General features: G+C 50.2%; 1 protein-coding gene across 1 annotated transcript; it reads left to right on the top strand.

The window, feature by feature from the left end:
• Window positions 1-2,023: 2,023 nt before the first annotated feature.
• On the top strand, window positions 2,024-19,877 carry LOC112242228 (meteorin-like protein). The gene is made up of 5 exons (XM_042313056.1): window positions 2,024-3,191; window positions 6,913-7,159; window positions 7,946-8,108; window positions 13,419-13,478; window positions 18,860-19,877. The coding sequence occupies exons 1-5, from the start codon at window positions 3,094-3,096 to the stop codon at window positions 19,186-19,188; spliced, it is 897 nt and encodes a 298-aa protein (XP_042168990.1). The 5' UTR covers window positions 2,024-3,093; the 3' UTR covers window positions 19,189-19,877.
• Window positions 19,878-21,477: the final 1,600 nt, after the last annotated feature.

Raw genomic sequence — 21,477 nt, 5'->3', positions numbered from 1 at the left:
ATTTCAGCTCCAATCAAGAATGTTTTGAAAGTCTACAAAATGTAAATCTAGAAGTTGAGTTTTCAGAACTCCATGTTATTACTTTTTTGTTAGGATTGTTTCAGTTTATTTTCAAACCCTAAAATTGGCAAATGTTGAAATCCTCAGAGAGAGAGAGAGTGGGTGTGTGTGTGCCCAACAGAGAAGTGTGCTCACAAGCGGGAAGGAAGGGGGGAGTTGAGAAGGAAGGAGAGAGGGAGGGGGAGGAAGGAATGTGTGTTCCATTATAGAAGGTTCTGTGGACAGCCGAAGCGTTCTGTCTGTCAGGGTGTTTGAGAAGAGCCAGGTGACAGCACGGATAACAGGAGATCTATAGTTCTGAGTGTGTGTGTGTGTGTGTGTCTCTCTGTCTCTGTGTGTGTCTCTCTGTGCGCGTGTGTCTCTCTCTCTCTCTGTGCGAGTATGTATGTGTGTGTGTGTTTGTGTCTCTGTCTCTCTGTGTGTCTCTCTGCGTGTGTGTGTGTGTGTCTCTCTGTGCTTGTGTGTCTCTTTCTCTGTGCGTGTGTCTCTCTCTGTGCAAGTATGTATGCGCGTCTGTGTGTGTGTTTTTGTGTATTCCGTGGGCCAGGTCAGGGGTCGTGGTGTGTAACTATTTAAGATGTTGGAGGACTCGGTGGGTCAAAGGTCACATCAGACCAGTCAGTCACTCCTCTTAAAGTAGGTTTAGGCTACATTCCCAAATTGCACCCTAGGTAGTGCACTACTTTTGACCAGGGTCTAATAGAGATGCTCTTTACTTGTATGCTTTAAACTGCCAAGTCAAGTACAGTGTAATACAGTCCCCCTACAATGTAAAACTTCTACATCTGGACTGCTGCTCTTTGGGGGTTTGAGGCTGGGTGTCTGTAAAGCAACAACTGCTGATGTTATACTTCTACATCTGGACTGCTGCTCTTTGGGGGAGGCTTGTCAGGCTGGATGTTATACTTCTACATCTGTCTGCTCTTTGGGGGTTTGAAAGCAACAACTGCTGATGTTATACTTCTACATCTGGACTGCTGCTCTTTGGGGGTTTGAGGCTGGGTGTCTGTAGAGCAACAACTGCTGATGTTATACTTCTACATCTGGACTGCTGCTCTTTGGGGGTTTGAGGCTGGGTGTCTGTAGAGCAACAACTGCTGATGTTATACTTCTACATCTGGACTGCTGCTCTTTGGGGGTTTGAGGCTGGGTGTCTGTAGAGCAACAACTGCTGATGTTATACTTCTACATCTGGACTGCTGCTCTTTGGGGGTTTGAGGCTGGGTGTCTGTAGAGCAACAACTGCTGATGTTATACTTCTACATCTGGACTGCTGCTCTTTGGGGGTTTGAGGCTGGGTGTCTGTAGAGCAACAACTGCTGATGTTATACTTCTACATCTGGACTGCTGCTCTTTGGGGGTTTGAGGCTGGGTGTCTGTAGAGCAACAACTGCTGATGTTATACTTCTACATCTGGACTGCTGCTCTTTGGGGGTTTGAGGCTGGGTGTCTGTAAAGCAACAACTGCTGATGTAAAAAGGGCTTTATAAAATAACGTTGATAGATTGATTAACTACTACTGCTACATTTAGGACTCTGATTACAGCCTTTGAGCAGCTCTAGTCTTCAGGTATCTCTGACTTTAGTTAGTGTGTTTATAGAGTGTTTATATTGTGCTATAGAGTGTTTATAGTGTGCTATGTGTTTTGAAGGAAGCCTAGTGGTTAGAGTGTTGGACTAGTAACTGAAAGGTTGCAAGATCAAATCCCTGCGCTGACAAGGTAAAAAAAATCTGTTGTTCTGCCCCTGAACAAGGCAGTTAACCCACTGTTCCCCAGTAGGCTGTCATTGTAAATAAGAATTTGTTCTTAACTGACTTGCCTAGTTAAATAAAGGATCAATCAAATAAAAATGGTGTTATAATTATGTTAAAATGTGTTTATAGCCATAATAGATACTATATATTTATTATACATGTTTAAAACCTTTCTATAGAGTTAGAGATAATAAAATATAATATTGTGTGTGTGTGTGTGTGTGGAGGTGGTACATGTTGATATTTCTCTAAATGTGTTATATTTCTGAAGCTGTCAGGGGGAGGGAATGTGACAAGTCGGTTACACGGTTGACGTTCGGACTGTTTTCTCACGGGAAAAGCGCCCCCAGAACCAAGGGGGCGTTTAGTGTGACTAGCTGTCGGGTCAGAACAGATGGAGAGCACAGGAATCTGCTTCGCTCATTGGTTTCCAGAATATAAACTTCGGGGCCCTCCAGTCTAGTCCTATGTCTATTACGAATAGGCTATTTAGTATACAAACAAATAAAGCAAACGCTTCTTACACGTCTGAGCTATATTATCTCAAACCCGTTTAATTAAGATACACATTGTAGGCAATTACACTTGAGTTTATTGATCTGTATTACTCTAATATATCGGTGCAAGTGGTTACTGTTTCTCACGCGCGGGGGCTGTGTGAAGGTGTTTTGAATTTGTGCGTGTGCATATTTGTGTGTGAGTTAGTGGATATTTACTGCTCTGCAACACGACGCTGATGTAGGCTATCTTCAGACCTGCGCGTGCTGCCGTACTAATATTTATAAGAGCTATCGGGATGTGGCGCCAAGAACATCCGTGCATGTCCGCGTTAAGACGCACGCACACACACACACACACACACACACTGAGCGAGAGACCGAAAAGTTCGTCCGCTCGGGGCGTGGTTTGGAGCGTGTCACTCAAGCGGAGGAGTCAGCTGCTGGCACGAGTCTGGGCGGGGTGACGTGTGCGGAGCTGGAGCCCAGGCAGCAGCAGAAGTTCGTTATTAATGTCAGGACTTCCTCCTGTCTGTTAGTCACCAGTCTACTGCCGGAGGCTCCCAACGGTTTTACACGGATATTCCATCCTGTCGAAATGAAACGGAACTTTTACGGTACAAAACAGAACTGTTGATTCTGGTGGACCCGTAACCTTCTTTACCAGAGACCACGATGTGAATAAATAGTCACTTGCAGGATTTATTGGTGGATTTTTGTGGTTACTGAAAGGCGGGACGTGGTCTGACCATACTGGGGCGGAGGAGCGGTTGGTCAACCATGCTGTGGCCAGGTTTAGCGCACTGGGTAGCGGCTGTGTTTCTCTGTAGGGTCGCCTCGACGCAGTACACCAGCGACCAGTGCAGCTGGAGAGGAAGGTAGGCTATACGTTTATTATTGTATGTGTGTTATTCGACAAGTTTGATTAACCCTTATAGGATGTAAACTATAAGCCTACAATCCTGTTCCCGAGCAACAATCTCTTTTGGTTAAGGAGTGTTGGGTTTAGGCTATGGCAGTGTTGCTATCGAACCAGTATAACAGGCTGATACATTCAGATGTTATGGAAACCCTCGTTTCCTCCCTGCACTTCCAGATGTTGCGCAATAATGTCCTGAACAGCGAGACCACAGCATATTTGCAGGTGCAAACAGGTTGGATAGATTAAGTCTAATGCATTTCATATTTTTTTTGCAATAAACGGGGGGGAAGGAGGGGGGCTGAACCACTTGACACCCCCAGCCTCTGTGAGGGAGAGGGAGTGAGGGAGAGAGAGTGAGGGAGGGAGAGAGAGACGTCCTTCTTTATACAATGAGATTGTGTTTATACATGCGTTACGTAGTTTAGGCCTGATGGATTTGCATAGGGAACGTTTTTGTTTCTCCTGTCCTGTAGCCTATAGCGATGTGAGCTCCAATTGGCGGCGTGCCATAATATTCAAAGAAAACACGATAACATATTTTGAACTGTTCCAGTTCAATATACCAAAACTCCGTGCGTGCGCCAAAAGGAGAGCTTGGGTTGGGCGCTTGGACCGTGGAGCCACCAGAGGGGAAATGATAGGTTTTCAGCGCTACACCTCGTGTCGAGTTCATACCTTACCTTTCACATACTCATAAAACTGTGTTCTAGGCTATTGTATATAGCATGGCACCCTCCAGATAGTGAGTGCGCAGCCACTCCTGTATTTACAGTAAAATGAACAGGTCCATATGGCCTGCCCTTTGATCCGTCGTTTTAAGACGCTGCGTAATAAAAATAACGACTGTGCGATGCTTTCTTGTTGCCGCGCCGTGGTGCGGTTTTCTTTTGAAGACATCAACTTCGTACAAGTTTATAATCTTTTACTGATCTTAAAGTGCGCGCATCCCAGATAACCGACCACATCCTCCCTCCCCTGCGCTCCGGGTATTGGTCACATCGGGTCACAGTTTATCTCGAGAGAGAGACTCATGCTGTAATCAAGTTGCTCTTTAAACGACCTCTTAACTAAGTGATAAGGTATCATGCATAGGAAGTTAACTGTTAAATATGTTTGTGTGTTCATGTTTATGACCAACAACATTTCTTCCTCAAACATCAAAATATATCCATAACAAGTTTCCTAACCTCTTCTATCCCCCTCTACCCTCTCCTCCTCCTTCATCATCATAACCTCTCCTCCTCCTCCTCCCCCATCATCATCATAACCACTCCCCCTCCTTCATCATCATAATCTCTCCTCCTCCCCTATCATCATAACCTCTCCTCCTCCTCCCCCATCATCATAACCTCTCCCCCTCCTCCCCCATCATCATAACCTCTCCTCCTCCTCCCCATCATCATAACCTCTCCTCCTCCTCCCCATCATCATAACCTCTCCTCCTCCTCCCCCATCATCATAACCTCTCCTCCTCCTCCCCCATCATCATAACCTCTCCTCCTCCTCCCCATCATCATAACCTCTCCTCCTCCCCATCATCATAACCTCTCCTCCTCCTCATCATCATAACCTCTCCTCCTCCTCATCATCATAACCTCTCCTCCTCCTCCCCCATCATCATAACCTCTCCTCCTCCTCCCCCATCATCATAACCTCTCCTCCTCCTCCCCCATCATCATAATCTCTCCTCCTCCTCCCCATCATCATAACCTCTCCTCCTCCTCCCCATCATCATAACCTCTCCCCCTCCTTCATCATCATAACCTCTCCTCCTCCTCCCCCATCATCATAACCTCTCCTCCTCCTCCCCATCATCATAACCTCTCCTCCTCCTCCCCCATCATCATAACCTCTCCTCCTCCTCCCCATCATCATAACCTCTCCTCCTCCTCCCCATCATCATAACCTCTCCCCCTCCCCATCATCATAACCTCTCCTCCTCCTCCCCCATCATCATAACCTCTCCCCTCCTCCCCCATCATCATAACCTCTCCCCCTCCTTCATCATCATAACCTCTCCCCCCTCCTTCATCATCATAACCTCTCCTCCTCCTCCCCCATCATCATAACCTCTCCTCCTCCTCCCCCATCATCATAACCTCTCCTCCTCCTCCCCCATCATCATAACCTCTCCTCCTCCTCCCCCATCATCATAACCTCTCCTCCTCCTCCCCCATCATCATAACCTCTCCTCCTCCTCCCCCATCATCATAACCTCTCCTCCTCCTCCCCCATCATCATAACCTCTCCTCCTCCTCCCCATCATCATAACCTCTCCCTCCCCATCATCATAACCTCCCTCCTCCCCATCATCATAACCTCTCCTCCTCCTTCCCCATCATCATAACCTCTCCTCCTCCTTCCCCATCATCATAACCTCTCCTCCTCCCCCATCATCATAACCTCTCCTCCTCCTTCCCCATCATCATAACCTCTCCTCCTCCTTCCCCATCATCATAACCTCTCCTCCTCCTTCCCCATCATCATAACCTCTCCTCCTCCTCCCCCCATCATCATAACCTCTCCTCCTCCTCCCCATCATCATAACCTCTCCTCCTCCTTCCCCATCATCATAACCTCTCCTCCTCCTTCCCCATCATCATAACCTCTCCTCCTCCTCCCCATCATCATAACCTCTCCTCCTCCTCCCCATCATCATAACCTCTCCTCCTCCTCCCCATCATCATAACCTCTCCTCCTCCTTCCCCATCATCATAACCTCTCCTCCTCCTTCCCCATCATCATAACCTCTCCTCCTCCTTCCCCATCATCATAACCTCTCCTCCTCCTTCCCCATCATCATAACCTCTCCTCCTCCTTCCCCATCATCATAACCTCTCCTCCTCCTTCCCCATCATCATCATAACCTCTCCTCCTCCTTCCCCATCATCATAACCTCTCCTCCTCCTTCCCCATCATCATAACCTCTCCTCCTCCTTCCCCATCATCATAACCTCTCCTCCTCCTTCCCCATCATCATAACCTCTCCTCCTCCTTCCCCATCATCATAACCTCTCCCCTCCTTCCCCATCATCATAACCTCTCCTCCTCCTTCCCCATCATCATAACCCCTCAGACTCCTCCTTCCCCATCATCATGGAACCTCTGGACATCTCCTCCTTCCCCATCATCTGAGACATCAACAGGTAATGGTCAGTCCTCCTTCCCCATCAGTCTGTCTGGTGGTCCATTCCCCAGTCAGCATAATCGGGCATCATCATAATCTCTTCCTCCTTCCCCATCATCATAATCTCTCCTGGTCATCATAACCTCTCCTCCTCCTTCCCTATCATCATAACCTCTCCTCCTCCTTCCCTCATCATCATCAGTCAGCATTCAGGGCATTCAGCCAGTCCTCTCCTCAGCCAGTCCTCCTCCATCATCATAACCTCTCCTCCTCCATCATCATAACCTCTCAGCCTCCATCATCATAACCTCTCCTCCTCCATCATCATAACCTCTCCTCTTCCTCCCCATCATCATAACCTCTCCTCATTCCCCATCATCATTCTCCTCCTCCTCCCCCATCATCATAACCTCTCCCCCATCATCCTAACCTCAGTCATCATCATAACCTCTCATTCCTCCATCATCATAACCTCTCCTCCTCCTCCCCCATCATCATAACTTCTTCTCTACCCTACTGTCCCCCTCTCTCTCCCTCTCTCCTCCCCCAGTGGTCTGACCCATGAGTCTCACTCCCGTGATGTGGAGCAGGTATACCTGCGTTGCTCCCAGGGCAGTCTAGAGTGGCTCTATCCTACTGGGGCCCTCATCGTCAACCTGCGGCCCAACACGGAGCCCACGTCTGGGGCTTCCCCTGGCCTGCACGCCTGCATCAAGCCCCAGACAGACTCCCGCGGATCACACCTCTACCTGGAGAGAGCTGGACATCTCCGCCTGCTGATGTCTGAGACAGAACAGGTAGATGGTCAGTTAGTCAGTCAATCAGTCTGTCTGGTGGTCAGTCATTCAGCCAGTCAGCATTCGGGCAGTCAGTCGGTCTGTTGGTCAGCATTCGGTCAGTCAATCAGTTGGTCAGTCGGCCGGTCAGTCAGCATTCAGTCAGTCAATCTGTTGGTCAGTCGGCCGGTCAGTCATTCAGCCAGTCAGCATTCGGTCAGTCATTCAGTCATTCAGCCAGTTGTCATTCAGGCATTCAGCCAGTCAGCATTCGGTCAGTCATTCAGCCAGTCAGCATTCGGTCAGTCATTCAGCCATTCAGCATTCATTCAGCCAGTCAGCATTCGGTCAGTCAATCAGTTGGTCTGTTGGTCAGTCAGTCATTCAGCCAGTCAGCATTTGGTCAGTCAATCAGTTGGTCTGTTGGTCAGTCGGCCGGTCAGTCATTCAGCCAGTCAGCATTCGGTCAGTCATTCAGCCAGTCAGCATTCGGTCAGTCATTCAGCCAGTCAGTCATTCAGCCAGTCAGCATTCGGCCAGTCATTCAGTCAGTCACGTTTATTCATAAATCCCTTTTTCACATCAGAAGTTGTCACAGATATTTCACAGTAACCTGACTGAGAACAGCACAGAGCAGGTTACATAGGCAGAAAACGCATGCTTAAGTTTAACCACTGTAAATATAATTGTTGATATGTTCATAAAGTACTTGTGTGAAAATGATTATCTCAGTGTCATTACACCAGTACATTACACCAGTACATACATACACCAGTACATATTTAATCATGTTTGTTATATTTCCAGGCGCATGGCAGGGTGCAGTGTTTCTCCCTGACAGAGGGGGCGCTGTTCATAGAGGCAGTGGGCCAGCAGGACATCAGCAAGAGGATCACAGTGTTTCAGTATGAACTGGTGGCCAGTCACGGACCTGGAGCTCATCTGTACCCACACCTCAACACTGGCACTGGTAAGAGACCAACACACACACACACACACACACACACACACACACACACACACACACACACACACACACACACCTCAACACTGGCACTGGTAAGAGACCAACACACACACACACACACACACACACACACACACACACACACAACACTGGCACTGGTAAGAGACCAACACACACACACACCTGAACACTGGACCTGGTAAGAGACCAACACACACACACACACACACACACACCTCAACACTGGACCTGGTAAGAGACCAACACACACACACACACACACACACACACACACACACACACACAGGGAACACTGGCACTGGTAAGAGACCACACACACACACACCTGAACACTGGACCTGGTAAGAGACCAACACACACACACACACACACACACACACACACACACACACACACACACACACACACACACACACAACACTGGCACTGGACCTAAGAGACCAACACACACACACACACACACACACACACACACACACACACACACACACACACACACACACACTCAACACTGGACACACACACACACACACACACCTCAACACTGAGCACTGGAAAGAGACCAACACACACATTCCATGGTAGAACCCAGGCGATAGAACCCGTTCCCCAGATCAAGGGCTGTACAAAGTAACATGACAGATGGACAGAGTCAGTGACAGAGTCCAGAGAGGAGGAAGAATGAACCACTGGTTCAACTGACTCCTAGACACATTAAATAGGCCTTGTGTTAGCTGAAGAAGGGGAGGCCGAGGTAGAAATGGGGGGGGGCAGGAGATGACAGGAGTTAAACAGGGTGACTGTCTGTCTAGCCTAATAAAGCAGTCTAGCCCAGACCCACACATCCACAGCCCTGCTGTCACTCAAGAGACAGACCGGACCAGACCAGAGACCCCCCTCCCTCTCTTAGTGCTGTCCTCTATCCCCCTCTCCTCTCACCCGTCTCCCTCCTCTCTCTCCCATCTCCCTCCCTCCTCTCTCTCTCGTCTCCTTCCCTCCTCTCTCTCTCGTCTCCCTCCTCTCTCTCCCATCTCCCTCCCTCCTCTCTCTCTCGTCTCCCTCCCTCCTCTCTCTCTCGTCTCCCTCTCTGACTTAAAAAACAAGCAGGCTAATCAACAGGTCACACTGGGGTCAAGCCCAGGGGTCAGCCAATCATCATCCAGCTGTCAATCAGTGGTGTCTGCTGCAAGACAGGGAGAGGATATGATTGGTCAGATGGAGAATGGAGGGAGGGAGAGTGGGAGGGAGAGAGAAAGGTTTTTATCTGCCTAGTACAGGTATGGAGAGAGAGAGAAAGAGAGAGAGAGAGATGTTTTGTATCTGCCTAGTACAGGTATGGAGGGAGAAAGAGAGAGATATGTTTTATATCTGCCTAGTACAGGTATGGAGGGAGAAAGAGAGAGAGAGAGAGATGTTTTATATCTGCCTAGTACAGGTATGGAGGGAGGGAGAAAGAGAGAGAGAGAGATATGTTTTGTATCTGCCTAGTACAGGTATGGAAGGAGGGAGAAAGAGAGAGAGAGAGAGATGTTTTGTATCTGCCTAGTACAGGTATGGAGGGAGGGAGAAAGAGAGAGATATGTTTTATATCTGCCTAGTACAGGTATGGAGGGAGGGAGAAAGAGAGAGATATGTTTTGTATCTGCCTAGTACAGGTATAGAGGGAGGGAGAAAGAGAGAGATATGTTTTATATCTGCCTAGTACAGGTATGGAGGGAGGGAGAAAGAGAGAGATATGTTTTATATCTGCCTTACAGGTATGGAGGGAGGGAGAAAGAGAGAGATATGTTTTATATCTGCCTAGTACAGGTATGGAGGGAGGGAGAAAGAGAGAGATATGTTTTGTATCTGCCTAGTACAGGTATGGAGGGAGGGAGAAAGAGAGAGATATGTTTTGTATCTGCCTAGTACAGGTATGCGCCATAAAACCATTGACAGACAAAGAGAAAGACTGTGTGTGTTTAATAGTTGTTTTACTGGCAGACAGGGTCAAAGGTTACCACCCTGACTACCCTCTCCCACCTGTGGTTTCACTCTCTCTCTCACACACACACACACACACACACACACACACACACACACACACACACACACACACACACACACACACACACACACACACAAGAAAATCCTTCATCTTGTACCCTCCCCCATAGACATCCTCCTCATCCCTTCCTCTCTCCCTCCTCATTCCTCCCTCCTCATCCCTTCCTCTCTCCCTCCTCATTCCTCCCTCCTCATCCCTTCCTCTCTCCCTCCTCATTCCTCCCTCCTCATCTGGAAGACCCAGAGTTACCTCTGCTGCAGAGGATCAGTTCATTAGAGTTACCTCTGCTGCAGAGGATCAGTTAGAGTAACCTCTGCTGCAGAGGATCAGTTCATTAGAGTTACCTCTGCTGCAGAGGATCAGTTCATTAGAGTTACCTCTGCTGCAGAGGATCAGTTCATTAGAGTTACCTCTGCTGCAGAGGATCAGTTCATTAGAGTTACCTCTGCTGCAGAGGATCAGTTCATTAGAGTTACCTCTGCTGCAGAGGATCAGTTAGAGTAACCTCTGCTGCAGAGGATCAGTTCATTAGAGTTACCTCTGCTGCAGAGGATCAGTTCATTAGAGTTACCTCTGCTGCAGAGGATCAGTTCATTAGAGTTACCTCTGCTGCAGAGGATCAGTTAGAGTAACCTCTGCTGCAGGGGATCAGTTAGAGTTACCTCTGCTGCAGAGGATCAGTTAGAGTTACCTCTGCTGCAGAGGATCAGTTCATTAGAGTTACCTCTGCTGCAGGGGATCAGTTCATCAGAGTAACCTCTGCTGCAGGGGATCAGTTCATTAGAGTTACCTCTGCTGCAGAGGATCAGTTCATCATAGTTACCAGCCTCAGAAATTGCAGCCCAAATAAATGCTTCACAGAGTTCAGGTAATAGACACATCTCAACATCACCTGTTCAGAGGAGACTGCATGAATAAGGCCTTCATGGTTGAACTGCTGCAAAGAAACCACTACTAAAGGACCCCAATAAGAAGAAGAGACTTGCTTGGGCCAAGAAACACGAGCAATGGACATTAGACCGGTTGAAATTTTGGCCTGGATATTTTTGGTTCCAACCTCCGTGTCTTTGTGAGACACGGTGTGGGTGTATGGATGATCTCTGTTTGTGTATTTCACACCGTGAAGCATGGAGGAGGAGGTGTTATGGTGTGGGTGTATGGATGATCTCTGTTTGTGTATTTCACACCGTGAAGCATGGAGGAGGAGGTGTTATGGTGTGGGTGTATGGATGATCTCTGTTTGTGTATTTCACACCGTGAAGCATGGAGGAGGAGGTGTAATGGTGTGGGGGAATATTGCTGGTGACATTGTCTGAGATTCATTTAGAATTCAAGGCACACTTAACCAGCATGGCTACCACAGCATTCTGCAGCGATACGCCATCCCATCTGGTTTGGGCTTAGTGGAACTATCATGTGTTTTCAACAGGTCAATGACCCGACAAACCTCCAGGTTATTTCATAGTTTTGACCCAACACACCTCTAGGCTATTTCATAGTTTTGACCCAACACACCTCCAGGCTATTTCATAGTTTTGACCCAACACACCTCTAGGCTATTTCATAGTTTTGACCCAACACACCTCCAGGCTATTTCATAGTTTTGATATCTTCACTATTATTCTACAATGGAGAAAATAGTAAAAATCAAGAAAAACCCTTGAATGAGTAGGTGTTCTAAAACATTTGACCGGTAGTGTATACTGTATGGTGGTGTGTGGTGGTGGGGTGTGTATGGTGGTGTATGGTGGTATGGTGTGTGGTGGTGTGTATGGTGGGGGGTGGTGGTGTATGGTGGTGGGGTGTGTGGTGGTGTATGGTGGGGTGTGTGGTGGTGGTGGGGTGTGGGGGTGTATGGTGGTGGTGGGGTGTGTATGGTGGTGGGGTGTGTGGTGGTGTATGGTGGGGTATGGTGTGTGTGTGGTGGTGTGTGTGGTGGTGGTGGTGGTGTGTGGGGGGGTGTGGTGGTGTATGGTGGGGGTGTGGTGGGGTATGGGGGTGTGTGGTGGGGTGTTGTGGTGTGTGGTGGGGTATGGTGGTGTGTGGTGGGGTATGGGGGTGTGTGGTGGGGTATGGGGGGTGTGTGGTGGTGGTGTGTGGTGGGGTGTGGTGGGGTATGGTGGTTTGTGGTGGGGCATGGTGGTGTGGTGGTTTGTGGTGGGGCATGGTGTGTGGTGGTGGGGTTCTATGGTGCTGTTTGGGGTTTTAGGTGGGGTACAGCACTTTGGATGGTGATGTACGGGGCTATATAAATGGATTTGGATTTGATTTGGTGGTGGGGCATGGTGTGTGGTGGTGGGGTATGGTGTGTGGTGGTGGGGCATGGTGTGTGGTGGTGGGGTATGGTGGTGTGTGGTGGGGTATGGTGGTGTGGTTGGGTATGGTGGTGTGTGGTGGGGTATGGTGTGTGGTTGGGTATGGTGTGTGGTGGTGGGGTATGGTGGTGTGTGTGGTGGGGTATGGTGGTGTGTGGTGGGGGGTATGGTGGTGTGTGGTGGGGTATGGTGTGTGGTTGGGTATGGTGGTGTGTGGTGGGGTATGGTGTGTGGTGGGGTATGGTGGTGTGGTGGTGGGGTATGGTGGTGTGTGGTGGGGTATGGTGTGTGGTGGTGGGGTATGGTGTGTGGTGGTGGGGTATGGTGGTGTGTGGTGGGGTATGGTGTGTGGTTGGGGTATGGTGTGTGGTGGTGTGTGGTTGGGTATGGTGTGTGGTGGGGTATGGTGTGTGGTGGGGGGTATGGTGGTGTGGTGGTGGGGGGTATGGTGGTGTGGGTGGGGTATGGTGTGTGGTGGGGGGTATGGTGTGTGGTGGTGGGGGGTATGGTGTGTGGTGGGGTATGGTGGTGTGGGGTGGGGCATGGTGGTGTGTGGTGGGGTATGGTGTGTGGTGGGGTATGGTGTGTGGTGGTGGGGTATGGTGTGTGGTGGGGTATGGTGTGTGGTGGGTGTGGTGGTGGTGGTGGTGTGTGGTGGGGTATGGTGGTGTGTGGTGGGGCATGGTGGTGTGTGGTTGGGTATGGTGTGTGGTGGTGGGGTATGGTGTGTGGTGGGTATGGTGTGTGGTGGTGGGGTATGGTGTGTGGTGGTGGGGTATGGTGTGTGGTGGTGGGGTATGGTGGTGTGGGGGGTGTGTGGTGGTGGTGTGTGGTTGGGTATGGTGTGTGGTTGGGTATGGTGGTGTGGTTGGGTGGTGGTGTGTGGTGGTGTATATGTCATGTGTCTCATGTCTCATGTCTCTCTCTCAGCCTCCTGTACACCCTGCACAGATGACCAGATCCTGATGGCGGTATGCACCAGCGACTTTGGTAAGCACACACACACACACACACACAGGTTACGCACAACACCACAACACACACACACAGGTTACGCACAACACCACAACACACACACACACAGGTTACGCACAACACCACAACACACACACACAGGTTACGCACAACACCACAACACACACAGGTTACACACAACACACACAACACACACACACACACACACACACACACAGGTTACGCACAACACCACAACACACACACACAGGTTACACAACACCACAACACACACACACACAGGTTACGCACAACACCACAACACACACACACACAGGTTACGCACAACACCACAACACACACACAGGTTACGCACAACACCACAACACACACACACACAGGTTACGCACAACACCACAACACACACACACACACACACACACAGGTTACGCACAACACCACAACACACACACACACAGGTTACGCACAACACCACAACACACACACACACAGGTTACGCACAACACCACAACACACACACACAGGTTACGCACAACACCACAACACACACACACACACACACAGTTACGCACAACACACACACACACACACAGGTTACGCACAACACCACAACACACACACACAGGTTACGCACAACACCACAACACACACACACAGGTTACGCACAACACACACACAGGTTACGCACAACACCACAACACACACACAGGTTACGCACAACACCACAACACACACACACAGGTTACGCACAACACCACAACACACACACACAGGTTACGCACAACACACACACAGGTACACACACCACACACACAACACACACAGGTACGCACAACACCACAACACACACAGGTTACGCACAACACCACAACACACACAAATACGCACAACACCACAACACCACACCACAACACACACAGGTACGCACAACACCACAACACCCACAGAACAATGTCCACCACCATCATTAAGTTTGCTGGTGACACGACGGTGGTAGGCCTGATCACCAACTACGATGAGACAGCCAATAAGGGAGGATGTCAGCGCTCCACATCGACTGTAGGGGAGCAGGTGGAGAGAGGTTCACCTTCCTCTGTGTCCACATCACTGAGGAATTAACATGGTACACACACACACCACGCCTTCCCCCTCAGGAGGCTTGGGCCCTCAGATCCTCTAAATGTTCTACAGCTGCACCATTGAGAGCATCTTGACTGGCTGCATCTCCGCTTGGTACGGCAACTGCTTGGCATCCGACCGCAAGGTGCTCCAGAGGGTGGTGCGTATGGCCCAGTACATCACTGGGGCCGACTTCCCTGCCATCCAGGACCTCTATACCAGGCGGTGTCACAGGAAGGCCCCAAAAATGGTCAAAGACTCCAGGCGTCCAAGACATAGACTGTTCTCTCTGCTACCCCACGGCAGGCTGTACCGATGCCCCAAATCATAGACTGTTCTCTCTGCTACCCCACGGCAAGCTGTACCGATCCACCAAGTCATAGACTGTTCTCTCTACTACCCCACGGCAAGCATGTTATCATAGACTCAGTACTGATACCACATGTGTATCGCCAAGTTACTTGTGTTATTTTTCTATTACTTTAACATGTTTCTCTCTGCATTGTTGTGAAGGGCCCGTCAGTAAGCATTTCACTGTTAGTCTCCACCTGTTGTTTACCAAGCATGTGACAAATGTTATTTGATTTGATTTAGAACACAGCCACGAACAGCACCAGCTGTAAAGGACATGAACAACCCTTCTCATCACTCTCTCTTCCTCCTCTCTTCCCCATATCTCTCCTCCCTCTCTTCCCCATATCTCTCCTCCCTCTCTTCCCCATCTCTCTCCTCCCTCTCTTCCCCATCTCTCTCCTCCCTCTCTTCCCCATCTCTCTCCTCCCTCTCTTCCCCATCTCTCTCCTCCCTCTCTTCCCCCTCTCTCCTCCCTCTCTTCCCCATATCTCTCTCCTCCCTCTCTTCCCCATATCTCTCTCCTCCCTCTCTTCCCCATATCTCTACTCCCTCTCTTCCCCATATCTCTCTTCCCCCTCTCTTCCCCATATCTCTCTCCTCCCTGTCTTCCCCATATCTCTCTCCTCCCTCTCTTCCCCATATCTCTCTCCTCCCTCTCTTCCCCATATCTCTCTTCCCCCAGGTTCCCCATATCTCTCTCCTCCCTCTCTTCCCCATATCTCTCCTCCCTCTCTTCCCCATATCTCTCCTCCCTCTCTTCCCCATATCTCTTTCCCCCTCTCTTCCCCATATCTCTCCTCCCTCTCTTCCCCATATCTCTCTTCCCCCTCTCTTCCCCATATCTCTCTTCCCCCTCTCTTCCCCATATCTCTCTCCTCCCTCTCTTCCCCATATCTCTCTCCTCCCTCTCTTCCCCATATCTCTCTCCTCCCCCTCTTCCCCATATCTCTCCTCCCTCTCTTCCCCATCTCTCTCCTCCCTCTCTTCCCCATCTCTCTCCTCCCTCTCTTCCCCATCTCTCTCCTCCCTCTCTTCCCCATCTCTCTCCTCCCTCTCTTCCCCATCTCTCTCCTCCCTCTCTTCCCCCTCTCTCCTCCCTCTCTTCCCCATATCTCTCTCCTCCCTCTCTTCCCCATATCTCTCTCCTCCCTCTCTTCCCCATATCTCTCTACTCCCTCTCTTCCCCATATCTCTCTTCCCCCTCTCTTCCCCATATCTCTCTCCTCCCTGTCTTCCCCATATCTCTCTCCTCCCCTCTCTTCCCCATATCTCTCTCCTCCCTCTCTTCCCCATATCTCTCTTCCCCCTCTCTTCCCCATATCTCTCTCCTCCCTCTCTTCCCCATATCTCTCTCCTCCCCTCTTCCCCATATCTCTCCTCCCTCTCTTCCCCATATCTCTCCTCCCTCTCTTCCCCATATCTCTCCTCCCTCTCTTCCCCATATCTCTCCTCCCTCTCTTCCCCATATCTCTCTTCCCCTCTCTTCCCCATATCTCTCCTCCCTCTCTTCCCCATATCTCTCTTCCCCTCTCTTCCCCATATCTCTCTTCCCCCTCTCTTCCCCATATCTCTCTCCTCCCTCTCTTCCCCATATCTCTCTTCCTCCCTCTCTTCCCCATATCTCTTTCCTCCCTCTCTTCCCCATCTCTCTCCTCCCTCTCTTCCCCATATCTCTCTCCCCCTCTCTTCCCCATCTCTTTCCTCCCTCTTTCCCCATCTCTCTCCCCCTCTCTTCCCCATCTCTCTCCCCCTCTCTTCCCCATATCTCTCTCCTCCCTCTCTTCCCCATATCTCTCTCCTCCCTCTCTTCCCCATATCTCTTTCCTCCCTCTCTTCCCCATATCTCTCTCCTCCTCTCTTCCCCATATCTCTCTCTCCCTCTCTTCCCCATATCTCTCTCCTCCCCTCTTCCCCATATCTCTCCTCCCTCTCTTCCCCATCTCTCTCCTCCCTCTCTTCCCCATCTCTCTCCTCCCTCTCTTCCCCATCTCTCTCCTCCCTCTCTTCCCCATCTCTCTCCTCCCTCTCTTCCCCATCTCTCTCCTCCCTCTCTTCCCCCTCTCTCCTCCCTCTCTTCCCCATATCTCTCTCCTCCCTCTCTTCCCCATATCTCTCTCCTCCCTCTCTTCCCCATATCTCTCTACTCCCTCTCTTCCCCATATCTCTCTTCCCCCTCTCTTCCCCATATCTCTCTCCTCCCTGTCTTCCCCATATCTCTCTCCTCCCTCTCTTCCCCATATCTCTCTCCTCCCTCTCTTCCCCATATCTCTCTTCCCCCTCTCTTCCCCATATCTCTCTCCCCCTCTCTTCCCCATATCTCTCTCCTCCCCTCTTCCCCATATCTCTCCTCCCTCTCTTCCCCATATCTCTCCTCCCTCTCTTCCCCATATCTCTCCTCCCTCTCTTCCCCATATCTCTCTCCCTCTCTTCCCCATATCTCTCTTCCCCCTCTCTTCCCCATATCTCTCCTCCCTCTCTTCCCCATATCTCTCTTCCCCCTCTCTTCCCCATATCTCTCTTCCCCCTCTCTTCCCCATATCTCTCTCCTCCCTCTCTTCCCCATATCTCTCTTCCTCCCTCTCTTCCCCATATCTCTTTCCTCCCTCTCTTCCCCATCTCTCTCCTCCCTCTCTTCCCCATATCTCTCTCCCCCTCTCTTCCCCATCTCTTTCCTCCCTCTCTTCCCCATCTCTCTCCCCCTCTCTTCCCCATCTCTCTCCCCCCTCTCTTCCCCATATCTCTCTCCTCCCTCTCTTCCCCATATCTCTCTCCTCCCTCTCTTCCCCATATCTCTTTCCTCCCTCTCTTCCCCATATCTCTTTCCTCCCTCTCTTCCCCATATCTCTTTCCTCCCTCTCTTCCCCATATCTCTCTCCTCCCTCTCTTCCCCATATCTCTCTCCTCCCTCTCTTCCCCATATCTCTCTCCTCCCTCTCTTCCCCATATCTCTTTCCTCCCTCTCTTCCCCCTATCTCTTCCCCCTCTCTTCCCCATATCTCTCCTCCCTCTCTTCCCCATATCTCTCCTCCCTCTCTTCCCCATATCTCTCTCCTCCCTCTCTTCCCCATATCTCTCTCCTCCCTCTCTTCCCCATCTCTCTCCTTCCTCTCTTCCCCATCTCTCTCCTCCCTCTCTTCCCCCTCTCTCCTCCCTCTCTTCCCCATATCTCTCTCCTCCCTCTCTTCCCCATATCTCTCTCCTCCCTCTCTTCCGCATATCTCTCTCCTGCCTCTCTTCCCCATATCTCTCCTCCCTCTCTTCCCCATATCTCTCTTCCCCCTCTCTTCCCCATATCTCTCCTCCCTCTCTTCCCCATATCTCTCTTCCCCCTCTCTTCCCCATATCTCTCTCCTCCCCCTCTCTTCCCCATATCTCTCTCCTCCCTCTCTTCCCCATATCTCTCTCCTCCCTCTCTTCCCCATATCTCTCCTCCTTCTCTTCCCCATATCTCTCTTCCCCCTCTCTTCCCCATATCTCTCTTCTCTTCCCCATCTCTTTCCTCCCTCTCTTCCCCATCTCTCTCCCCCTCTCTTCCCCATATCTCTTTCCTCCCTCTCTTCCCCATATCTCTCCCTCCCTCTCTTCCCCATATCTCTCTCCTCCCTCTCTTCCCCATATCTCTCTCCTCCCTCTCTTCCCCATATCTCTCTCCTTCTCTTCCCCATATCTCTTTCCCCCTCTCTTCCCCATATCTCTCTCCTCCCTCTCTTCCCCATCTCTTTCCTCCCTCTCTTCCCCATCTCTCTCCCCCTCTCTTCCCCATATCTCTTTCCTCCCTCTCTTCCCCATATCTCTTTCCTCCCTCTCTTCCCCATATCTCTCTCCTCCCTCTCTTCCCCATATCTCTCTCCTCCCTCTCTTCCCCATATCTCTCTCCTCCCTCTCTCCTCCCCATATCTCTCTCCCTCCCTCTTTCTCTCCAGCGGGTCGTGGCAGTATCCGTGGCGTTGACACGCCCTCATCATCAGACCACTCCTCCGTTGCCGTGACGCTAAGCCGCCTGTTCCATCAGAAGAGCGGAGTGTTCTCTTGGGACGGAGCCAGAGGAAAGGGGTGGTCTGGACGTCTGAACACTCCCCTGCGGTGCCGGCTGCAGCCGAGGGAGAAGGGGGAGTTCCTGTTCACGGGGGCAGTGCGTTTCGGAGAGGCGTGGCTTGGCTGCTCCCCGCACTACCGCCACTTTCTGAAGCTCTACCGGACCGCCCTGGAGACAGGAAGTAACCCCTGTCACATGGACATGGACACAGACTGAGGCACGCTCCTTCCGCCCAGGAGACAACCAATCAGGGAACAGGATTGGGAAACAAACTCAGCGAATCAGGGACACAGAGAGAGAGGGCTGGGTCGCTGGCTGGACTGACAGGGCCCTGATCCAATCAGAGGAGGGAAGTCGTAAAGGGGCGGAATCTTTGATATGACTGAGAGGTGATTGGACGTGGTCCCAAGCCCTGCTAACCGATTGGCTGAAGCTCTTACAGTTGCCTAGCAGCAAGGATAGTTGGCCTGTGTCTGAACAGTTCTAAAGCCATCTGTCGTCATAGAATGTCTTAAGACGCTGGTGTGTGTGTGTGTCTGTGTGTGTGTCTGTGTGTTTGTGCGTGTGTGTTGGAAATAGATGTAAATATGATCATTGTTGTAATGAAAGTTTGTTTCGTGAAAAGCTTTATGTTTACAGTTTAGAGGTTGTCTTCTGACCGAAGTGTATAATGGGTTCCTGCACAGCGTGTGTCTTAGCGTGTTTGTGTGTGCGCGCTAGTGAGTGTGTGAACGTGTATGTACTAGCCTGTGAATGTGTGTGTGCGCTAGCGTGTGTGGTTCTGCACTAGCTTGTGTGAAAGTGTGTGTGTGAAGGTGTGTGTGTGAAGGTGTGTCTGTCCGACTGTGTTAAAGTACAATAGCACTCTGGCTCTCTGTTCTAGGGAATAAACTATCTTCCTGGAACAAGTCTTTATTTTACTGTGTCTAGATGTGTCTGTGTCTGGATGTGTCTGGATGTGTCTGTGTCTGGATGTGTCTGTGTCTAGATGTGTCTGTGTCTGGATGTGTCTGGATGTGTCTGTGTCTGGATGTGTCTGTGTCTGGATGTGTCTGTGTCTAGATGTGTCTGTGTCTGGATGTGTCTGGATGTGTCTGTGTCTGGATGTGTCTGTGTCTGGATGTGTCTGTGTCTAGATGTGTCTGTGTCTGGATGTGTCTGGATGTGTCTGTGTCTGGATGTGTCTGTGTCTGGATGTGTCTGTGTCTAGATGTGTCTGTGTCTAGATGTGTCTGGATGTGTCTGTGTCTGGATGTGTCTGTGTCTGGATGTGTCTGTGTCTGGATGTGTCTGTGTCTGGATGTGTCTGTGTCTAGATGTGTCTGTGTCTGGATGTGTCTGGATGTGTCTGTGTCTGGATGTGTCTGTGTCTGGATGTGTCTGTGTCTAGATGTGTCTGTGTCTGGATGTGTCTGTGTCTGGATGTGTCTGTGTCTAGATGTGTCTGTGTCTAGATGTGTCTGTGTCTAGATGTGTCTGTGTCTGGATGTGTCTGTGTCTGGATGTGTCTGTGTCTGGATGTGTCTGTGTCTAGATGTGTCTGTGTCTGGATGTGTCTGGATGTGTCTGTGTCTGGATGTGTCTGTGTCTAGATGTGTCTGTGTCTGGATGTGTCTGTGTCTGGATGTGTCTGTGTCTGGATGTGTCTGTGTCTAGATGTGTCTGTGTCTGGATGTGTGTCTGGATGTGTCTGTGTCTGGATGTGTCTGTGTCTGGATGTGTCTGTGTCTAGATGTGTCTGTGTCTAGATGTGTCTGTGTCTGGATGTGTCTGTGTCTGGATGTGTCTGTGTCTGGATGTGTCTGTGTCTGGATGTGTCTGTGTCTGGATGTGCCTGGATGTGTCTGTGTCTGGATGTGTCTGTGTCTAGATGTGTCTGTGTCTGGATGTGTCTGGATGTGTCTGTGTCTGGATGTGTCTGTGTCTGGATGTGTCTGTGTCTAGATGTGTCTGTGTCTGGATGTGTCTGGATGTGTCTGTGTCTGGATGTGTCTGTGTCTAGATGTGTCTGTGTCTAGATGTGTCTGTGTCTAGATGTGTCTGTGTCTAGATGTGTCTGTGTCTAGATGTGTCTGTGTCTGGATGTGTCTGGATGTGTCTGTGTCTGGATGTGTCTGTGTCTAGATGTGTCTGTGTCTAGATGTGTCTGTATCACATTGGATTTATCGACAGTGTTTATAAGGTACTGTTTTGAAGTGTCCTCATTTGTGTGTGCGGGCGGGCGTGTGTGTACTGGCGTGTGTGTGTGGGCGTGTGTGTACTATCACAGTAAAGGGGGAGAGAGTAGAGGCAGACTTTTATGATCCATTTTATTTATTTTCCGACACCTTCGGCCAAAACCACTTCAACAACCACACTGGTGCGAGTGTGTGTGTGCGTGCATGTCTGTTACAGATTAATTCATTGTCCAATGTTCACAAATGTCCAATGAAAATGTGCATTTGGGCTATCCCCTCTGAAAGACACACACACACACAGGTTGGACAGAGTGGTGGAGGAGGGGAA

Source organism: Oncorhynchus tshawytscha, unplaced genomic scaffold, assembly GCF_018296145.1.
Source record: "Oncorhynchus tshawytscha isolate Ot180627B unplaced genomic scaffold, Otsh_v2.0 Un_contig_8598_pilon_pilon, whole genome shotgun sequence".
Lineage (NCBI taxonomy): Eukaryota > Metazoa > Chordata > Actinopteri > Salmoniformes > Salmonidae > Oncorhynchus > Oncorhynchus tshawytscha.
Note: the sequence above shows the minus strand (reverse complement) of the source record. Positions and strands in the feature narration are given on the sequence as shown.

What these genes read in the sequence shown, in the direction of transcription:
- LOC112242228 (XM_042313056.1), top strand. Translation starts at nt 3,094, where the DNA reads ATGCTGTGGCCAGGTTTAGCGCACTGGGTAGCGGCTGTGTTTCTCTGT. An exon ending in CAGTGCAGCTGGAGAGGAAG is followed by an intron (nt 3,192 to 6,912) that starts GTAGGCTATACG and finishes CTCCTCCCCCAG; the next exon opens with TGGTCTGACCCATGAGTCTC. An exon ending in ACACCTCAACACTGGCACTG is followed by an intron (nt 8,109 to 13,418) that starts GTAAGAGACCAA and finishes TCTCTCTCTCAG; the next exon opens with CCTCCTGTACACCCTGCACA.